General features: G+C 40.0%; 1 protein-coding gene across 8 annotated transcripts in view; it reads left to right on the forward strand.

Moving 5' to 3' along the window:
• Window positions 1-7,102, forward strand: part of STOX2 (storkhead box 2) — a 206,731-nt gene extending 199,629 nt beyond the window's left edge. For 7 of the 8 annotated variants that reach the window (XM_057696325.1, XM_057696329.1, XM_057696327.1 and 4 more), the window contains one exon: window positions 682-7,101. In XM_057696325.1, the coding sequence (XP_057552308.1) occupies window positions 682-877 (196 nt within the window). In that variant the 3' untranslated portion in view covers window positions 878-7,101. Of the gene's footprint in view, window positions 1-681 lie in introns of all 8 variants that reach the window. The other variant, XM_057696323.1, reaches the window with a different exon arrangement.
• The last annotated feature ends 2,285 nt before the right edge of the window (window positions 7,103-9,387 follow it).

A 9,387-nucleotide genomic window follows, 5' to 3' on the forward strand; every position in this document is an offset into this window, starting at 1 on the left:
CTATAAGAATCCTTTAAAAAATAAAATATTTCTACCAAAGTAGGAAGGAGGGGAATCGATGTAAATGGGAAAAATCTAAGATTCCTTATCTGAAAATAGAATGTATTTTAACTAAAGTGTTATACATGTGAAACGGAGGTATGAAGTATTTAAAAAGAATTTTATTCCCATCAGTGTGGCAAATTGGCTAGTGGCCTGCGTGGAGTTCACCGCCAAAGTCAAAAATCTGCTGATCGAGAGTGAAAGCAGTATCATTAAGGCAAAGTTATGGAGTGCCTTCAGGAGCAGTTCTGTCAATGAGTTTCAAGCCTGAAATGAAATTATTACCTATGTGTATTTGTGAAGACTGTTCTATTTTAAAAACGAACACGACAGCCATCTATCACATCAAATCTTACAAGTGTTTCCTTGCATGTGGAAGGCAAGGGAAGACATTCATTTAGCTGCATGAAAGCCCTTAATGCAGTATGCTGCTGATTAGAGCATGCCTTGGGAAAGCCTCTGGAGTCCAAGCTGGAGGGGCATATGTGAGTAATGAGTATGAGACGGTGTATACGTGACATGATGACCCGCCAGAGGAAATCCACTAACCACATCGTTAGCTCTTCCTCTAGGGTTCAGTGTGTAATTATTTATGTTCAAAACCAAACCAAACCAAACAAAACCTTTTTACTCTTCTAGCACTCGGGAGAGCCTGGCTTCCAACACATCCAGCATTGTTGAAAGTAACCGTCGTCAGAACCCTGCCTGGAGCCCGGCCCATGGCGGAGCTGGCCCGGCCTTCAATCTCCGAGCAAGTACGGACCCCCCCACACACGAAGCTGAGAAGTTACAGAAACCTTCCAACTGCTTGCAAGCTTCTGTTACTAGTGTGTGATAGTCATTCTGCCTCAGATCTCCTGTCTCATTCGATACGGCCAAGTTTACGACACTGGGACTGATGTTTACATCTTTGGAAAGACAAGCATCTCCACGGCAGTTTTTGTGTTGACTTAAACTGTGCTGCTAAGTAGGCTAGGGCAAAAAACAACAACAGAAACATCTTTATTTCAGAGTATTGCTTTTCACACTTATGGCTCTGTAGCAACAAGAATAGCAGTAGGGGTGATATTTATACTTTTCCTTCAATAGTTGTAACTGAGCACACATAGGAAAGTCCAGACACTGTCAGTGTAATATGCATTTTCCATGTCATGCAGTTGCCAAGTCCATTTTAAAATGCCACAGATGTGTGTTGCTCCCTGTCTGTGACCAAAGGGTGCCGCAGAACTGATCCTTGACACTTCCAAAAACAAAAACAAAAAAAAAGCTAAGCCACTGCAAAATGTCAAGTGCGAGGGTCCACCTTGAGGGAAATTGATGCCAAACTGACTAAAAGGGACCCCAGCCCTCCGTGTGTGAATCCATTAGGCCCTAATCATTTTTGCACTGTGAGTTTCGTGACACGATTTTGCAGGAGCCCGTGGAAGTGTGTCAGAAGGGGTCGTAATCCAAATACTGGGAGTGTTCGTTTTCAGGATTTTGTTTTGAAGTGTCACGGATGCTTGCCTGATTTTTTAACCTTCCATAATCACAAACAGGAATATAGGCCTTTGAATCTGAAATGGACAAAGGAAGGGTTCCCCCAGCCTGGCTGGGGCACAGCACTAAGTCACGGGAGAGGTAATGTCGACTTTTAAAAAGTGTTCATCAGATATTGAAGGAAGATCGGTTCCTCCTTGTGATACTTACAGTGATGCTATCTTACTATAATAGATATGATAATTAGTTTGTTTAAAAGCAAAATGTTCTTTGTGATACAAATGAAGACTATGGCCTGGGGACGTTATTCTTTCTAATGGAAGGACAAAAATCTATTTTATGTAGTTTTAAATAGAATGCCTAAATTAGGCTGTGGGAGATAATTTTGAGTGGTTATAGGAAAGAGCAAATTTAGAGAGAGTTGAACTTCAGGCCTTTTATTCCTGGGAAGATATCTATAGAGAAAACTTTAGAATACTTTTGGTTAGAAATACACATGTGCCCATGTAATTAACAACAGAATGTGGTCATTCTGCAAGTGTGGTATAATCCTAACTTGTATGCCCCTAAAATTTATCAGAGTAACAATTATGCATACATGAACTATGCCAGAGTAATGTTTACAGATACTTTGTAACCAGTTTCAGGAGGCATTTTTAGGTGGATGTATGGTTTTTAGCCCAACTTATTTCCGAGTGGTTTGTTAGCATTTTGCTTTGGTTTACGATGTCATGTTGCAAAGACGGTTCTGAGCAGCAAAGGGACTAGAAATCATCGAGGTTCAGCCTTCTAGGAAAGAGACATCGCAAAGCTCCCCTGTCTTATTTCATGAGCACCATGGAATAAATCTATAGATAATGGAAAAGTATTCGCAAAAGGGTTACATATGATACTAGGAAATGGTCTGACAAAAAGTTTCATTTAGTTGAGTGGCACGTGAGGTGTGGAGCCATATACTCATAAAATAAATATCCAAAAACAAAATCTAAAATATTTTTACCTCAAATTTCAGGAGTTGGCATAAAATCCTTGAAACACTTCTGCTTCAGTATTAGGCTGAATCACCAGCCATCTGTTTAAAGAATGGTGTCATATACACAGTTGAACTGTTTCTTGAACCATTTGGATCCGCCCTCATTCTTTTTTCAGATATCTGGAAGTTGCATTGGGTCAAACTGGACTCATCAAGTTTAGTAGAGATTCCTTTTTTGTGTGCTTATCGTGAAATGTGAGCACCTTTCTTGGCAAACTCCCACACCTTTAAAATGCTTAAGTCAGTTGGCTTTCAGTCTCATGCCTTATTTCCTCCAAGGCATGCCATGATTGCTCAGAAATGCATTCTTGCATCACTGCTTAAGTTTGTCCGGAAAGAATGATAACGTACCAGATAGACTCTACACAGAGTCTCTTTCCTTGGGGAGCTGTATACCACACAGTTACTAAATTCTTCTGTCTAAATTCTTTCTTTCCCCGCTCCAAAACCCTGCCCTCCAGCGTGTATCATACTATCAGTTCGTAAATAATAGAACCATTGAAACAATACGTCAGCCTCTAGTTGATCCTCCTAAAGTAGCCGTTATAATAATCAAATACTGTGTGAACAGGAAAGGAAAGCGTTACCTTTAAGAGAAGCTTTAAAATATGAATTTATCAATATTTCACAAGAAATAGGTTTACAGAAGATATTCAAATAAAATGTGTACTCTCTTTGCCTGATGGGGTACATGGTTTTAAAAAAAGAAAAAAAAAAAAAAATCCCTTAGACCAGCAGCCATTAGCATAGAAATAAGGGACTTCAAAGAGGATTTGATGTGAGGAGACATTCCGTGCAGAAATATGCCCATCTGAATCAAATCGGCATTCTTGAACGGGGGAGAAGTAGTGGCAGATAGCCCATCACGAGTATGACCCAAGAGGGTCTGTGGTGATGTTCTCCATGACCCGCTGGCAGCTTTGCCAGCATCCTTTTCCTCCAGTGAAACGATAGCTTTGTGGTCCACGGCTGCTTTCTCTAGACTTCACTTAGAGTTTATCAACTGAAAGGTTTACAGAACTGAATCTGGTTGAATCTCTGTGTAGCGTTCAACTTTAAAGGGTCAACCCATCTGTCGGCATTTTGCACACATGTATTATTATGATACAGCATATTACTTTATGGTAATTTTTATTTTTACATATAACTACCTCCATAAATTTGATGAAGCGGCAGCAGTGCGTTCAAGTGTGTTGTTCGGAAAAGCAAAGTTGAAGACTCTCTTAACCATTAGGCCATGGCGTTCTGTGTGTGTCAGTGATTGCCTATGTGGACTCGTGACTGTTTCATTGCCGTGGTTTTTCTTTGACGGCATTATTTCACGCTCAGCTGTAAACCTGTCTCTCTTCTTCCCCACAGAAGCGCACTTGATTTTGTTATGAATGAAAAGAAGTTGAAATTTCTTGTCTCACCCCCCCCCCCGCCCCCACCTCATCCCTGCTAAGAGTTCTCTCCGGCAAAGAGCTAATTGATAAACGTAATTTAGCAAGCTATTTACTCCTATACAAATCTGATTTGAATTCTAGGTTTTCGGTCACAAGACACACCAGAAATTTGGACTGCCAACTTTGAAGCACTTTGGGCCTCTCTGCCTTCACTTGCATGCTACCGTATCAAGCCCAGACTTCATTTGAATTAAAAGAGCTGTGCTTTGTATCCACAACTTCTGTTCCATAATTTGTATTTCATTTTATATATTTTGCACATCTCAGGGGACATTCATAAGCATATGAAAGGGGGGGTGCCATCAAATAGAGGAAACAGATAAGAAGAGCTGAAAGAGGACTAGCTGGATAAAAGTAGGAAATGACTGCTTCTCTGATGCTGTGAAGTTCAAGTTCGGGAAGCATCCATTGAAAGTTAATCTGGAGTCACAACGACCTGAACACCAGCTGTTCCCCAATCTCCCTTTTTCATAACCCAACCAGCATTTCTAAAATATAAATTTAAATTATATCGCAGTTACCATGGGGAGAAAAAAAAAAAAAAAACCTGTTCAGTGGTAATGAAAGCATTGTTTGTTTTTTAGGTTGGCACAGCTTTGTAAAATTCTACCCAGGTTAAACCACTTTTCACCACAAAGTGTACTTGAAAATAAAGTTTTTAACTTAAATGATAGGCGTATTGCTCACAATACAATAGTGATCTTGATTTGAAAAGTCTCACCATTTATAACATGGGCAGTATTTGGAGCTTGATTAAAAACCAACAACCACCAATGAGGACTTCGCAAATTCATCTTGGGACCTCAAAGTGCTTCCAAAGCATTCGGATTCACAATTAACAAAGCAGGTCATATTTGTAATACCCATACTTGAAATGAATAAACAGAAGGAGTGACATAAGATTACCCAGAAACACAGTGGCAGCTATCAGTGATCTATTTTCTATCTGTTTGATAGACCATCATGAGAATCACGAAATACAATGCTATTTTTCTGATGTGTGCTAATAAAGTCAAAGAAAACGAATACAACTTGACACCTTTGTCCATTTTCATTCAAAAAGTTCAGGGTGTTGGGAATTTTACAAAAATCCACCCAAATGCCATTGCGGTCCAAGGTAGATCTGGACATACACCCTCGTTTACAGTTTCCTATTGGGCTTCTCTAAATCCTGTGCTAAAACACCATGTTTCAGGAACACGACTGCTCCTGGCAGTGGAAGGTGCTGAAACAGACATTTTCATTAAAAACTTTATCCAGTACTCTCCACAGTGCTTCTTAGCACAACTGAAATTCAGTACACTATGTTGAGAATCTGGATTTCCCAGGGAAGCTGATCTACTTCTAAGTTTTTTTCTCAAATTAGGAGAGAAAAGATCCTGGTCGGGGACCTTCTCCGTTTATCACAGGCCAGTCACAGAACCAGCTCGCAGTGCGCTGTCAGGCGACAGTGGACCCCCGCAGAAATGATCCCTTTCTTCCCCCATCCTCCCCACCCTCCAGACCTCACCCCCACCCATACTCTTCTGTTTGTAAGCAAGTTTCTGCACATGTTGAGGGCTTGAGGAAGCTAGAACACAGGAAAACTGAATGCAAAGCCATGAAAGACACTGCTTTACTCTGGGTTACTAAATTTGGGCAGGAAAGAGATTACTCTCAGTCCGATCTTCGCCAAATAAGATAAAAGAATCAGCTGTCAGTCTGTCAACTCTCCCGGAAGGTTTTACAGTATTAAGGATACATCCAATATTTTCCCATAGATTTTTATTTGGGAGACATATCGTAAATTATGTCTATGAGAAAATTCATTATTAAATTTCCCCGTGTGTTGGAAATAGACATTGGCATCTCCCTAATGGAGTTAATCTCTGTGTCTTTTGCAGCAGCGTCCAGAGAGGGAGTCCCCCAGCCACCACCCCTCTCACACAGACTCCTGTGTTTTTACAATTGTTCTAGGACTTACAGTTGCTGATTTGCAAGGTTCAGAATTTTGCAAGGTTCAGAATTCTGCAAGGCTCAAGGGGTACTAACCCTTCTTCTGATGATTGTATATTATCAGTTACAGAGCTTTCTTTGTTCCTTGCTGGCTTCAAATGTGAACACACACACACACACACACACACACACACACACACACGCCCTACCAACGAGGGAAGGAGGTGTGTCCCAGGTGAGCAGCAGTGATTCTGGAAGCCAGTGTAAGGCTAAAAGCTTGGTTGGTCCCCATACAGCTGCCTCCCTCCCTGTCCAGAGGCTGGTTTTAGCATGCCTGTTCCCTTGTGCCCACCCAAAAGGGGTACCCAATCCGAGATCTGAGGTCTCCTCCAACACGAATCCTCTGCAGCTACAGGAAATGCATCTTGATGTACACACCCACAGCCCCTCGTCTTCCTTTCCTCTGAGGTCCACCCTCCCTGCCTCCTTCCCATCCCCCCACTTAGATACCAGTACACAGCCATGGTTTCCACGTTGGAAGGGCAAAGCAGCGTGTGGTATTGTGCACACAAGAATGGCTTAGGACTAGAGCTGCCCTAGGGTCACCTTCACGTAAGTATTGACAGCTACAAATTAAGGTCCTTAGCGTAGTGGACATAGATACCACTTTCTAGAAGAGAATTAGACTTCAACGTTAAGTTTAAAGGGATCATAATTCTGCAGGTATCTTTCTTCGAGTGACTGAATGTGACTATTGCATTAGGGTAAATGAATTAAGTGCAAGTGGGATTTACTGTATGTTAGAAAGGAGTTTTGCAGCCAAGACTGCCTTGAATAAAATGTGTTTGCACTGAAAAAAAAATTTTAAATTACTTGGTCTCTGGTTGCTGTAAAGGTCATCCAAGATGGATGTTCTGTTTATATTGTATAGTATTTCATATGAAATAATTACAGTTCATGAAATGTCTTCCCTAATGTTCCTGATTTATAACAGCACATTTGTAACATGGTTTTTATCGTGTCAGTGTACCATATTGTAAATGCCGATTACTTGTCATGCTTAGTATAATAACTTAAAAGAAAAAAAAGCACAGGGATTTTTGTAAGTCTATATTTGAAAGTCCCTCCATACGGTAATATTGTGTTCATGTTGTTTATGTAGTGTTGTGTGAAATATCCATTTTGGATTGTGTTACTTTTTAAGATATTAAATAACATTTGGTTATATGTCTAAGTGGAATTTTTTTTTTTGGCACTTGAGAGAAAATACCTTACATGAGACCACTTTATTTCTCTCCTCAATTAATATGACATCATAACAAATTTTTTATGCACTATCATCGTTATTAGAGCTTTTGAATGAAAACAACTGAAAATGGAAATTTCTGATCCGTCTTTTCTAGGAATGTTGAAAAATCCCATTTTTAGCTAGCTCTTCAGATTTGAAACCGGGTGAGGCTTACAGATGTAAATAATTAAGTTTTCTAGATGAAATTATAAAGTAATGTGGTCGGGGTTTTTTTGTTTTGTTTTGTTATCACTCATATCACAACTTCTATGCCCAAATAAACGTGATCCCCTCTCCAGCACACTCAGAGGCTATTCACGTATTCCAGCAAGGCCCTTGTACAAGTTTGGAGTGCCGCCGTGTTTAAACGCCTTCAGAATCTATTATCTATTCTTTTGATTCTCCTCAGTGGTGGCAAATCTTCGTCCTGGGAGAATGGACCTGATTTTTTCAAACCAAAAGTGCTCTGCTGTCAAGCAAACGATTAAGCTAGGAAACAACATTATTAGTCAAAAGCGATATGGAGCTGTAAAGTTGAGCCTAATTTTCTTGCAAAGGCGATACCCAAAGCAGACATCCCAAGACTGTTTTGAACAATGGCAGTGTCATTTGGGTACGTGTGGAAAGCCCAAGGTGACTACTTTGAAGGACAAGCCTTCTTTTAGTTGTGTAAGTCTGTCTATATGTATTTTAAACTGTCTCCATACAGACGCTTCATTTTTTCAAGCATGGGTTAGGAAGACGAAGAATACTGAAAGTACAGTGTGAGTTTTACACTAGGACTGAAAGCTTCTGTGCTGGAGGAAAGGTAATTGTCTGTTCCTTTCAGAACCTTCCAGTGAACTGGACACATGGAGGAAATGTAATGACTCTCTAAGAAGCTGGAAGGCAGGATTCTGACTCCTTTGAGAGAATGGTCACAGTTCATAAAAATCTTTTCTTTCCAAAGGAAATGGTATGGTTTTAACTTATTTTTAAGTGTTTGGAGTGGTGGGTTGGTTTTTTTTCCCCTCCATAAAGAAAATCCAAGCAGAGTCTCGATATTTGCTGTCCCTGCTGTTACAGCTGTGAAATCGAGAGCCACTGAATAATAAAAAGAAGGTATTCACCTGACTTTAATAATTTATTTAACAGTGAAAACTTATCCCTACTACGGGAATACTTGGATTTAGTGATATTCCCCCTCTTTGGGCTCCGCAGCTCCAGAGTTTTCCTGTAAAGCAAATAGCTAGTCATCTAACCCATGCAGTAAGTGTGTGTGATGAATGTTCACAGAGCCTAACACACCGCGCAGGAATTTCAACAAAAATCACGGCACCTGCACGCAAGACAGGCTGGGTAGGGTTTGGGGGCGGGTCATCTTAAAAGCGCTGTATTAGAAGCATGATGGTAAGAGGGAGGCTGAGAGGCAGTGTGTTAGGTAAGAGAAGTAAGGCTGGGGATGTTAGTTTGGAATTCAGAGGGCACACCTGAACCACTGGTGTTCAATGAAGAGCAGAGTCTCTCCTCCTCAGTCAGATCTAGGACTGGTGTCTGTGGCTCAGATGGTGTGAACGTGCCAGCCAGAGCTTGTCTGGGCGACCTCGTGTACGTGGGTCACTTAGGCAGCCCCCAAAGTCCTCAAACACGTGCCTCCCAGGCCACCTTCCTTCATGGGCCCCTTGTTTCTCTTCCTTCCTTGTTGTAAAGTCTCAGGCATCATTTTTCTTTCCTATTACTGAGGTTTATTTCACTTTATTATTCCTTTCTCTATATAAAACTAAGAATTTTTGTTTGTTGTTATGCTTTCTCATCTATTAATGTTTGAATTCACTCCTGATCTCAATTTTGTATATAATAATGGAGTATATAATAATATAGAATAGAATGGAACACTAATTATATTAAGAATAATTAATATCATCTTATGTTAATAATATAAGGCATATGACATAACATAATGCTATATTAATAATGTATAGGATAGTAATAGAATTAATGTAATATTATATATTGTATATCTTGTATACAATTGGGTGTGTATATATTCATTATATATATTATATTAGATATAGTAACAATGTATGGTAAGTTATATACATAGTAGTTTTGTATATAACTACAATTGATTACTAGCACTTTAAACATTGTATTTATAGTGCCTTACACTTCTTGTATCCAAAGGC

This window comes from Hippopotamus amphibius, chromosome 10 (assembly GCF_030028045.1).
Source record: "Hippopotamus amphibius kiboko isolate mHipAmp2 chromosome 10, mHipAmp2.hap2, whole genome shotgun sequence".
Classification (NCBI taxonomy): domain Eukaryota; kingdom Metazoa; phylum Chordata; class Mammalia; order Artiodactyla; family Hippopotamidae; genus Hippopotamus; species Hippopotamus amphibius.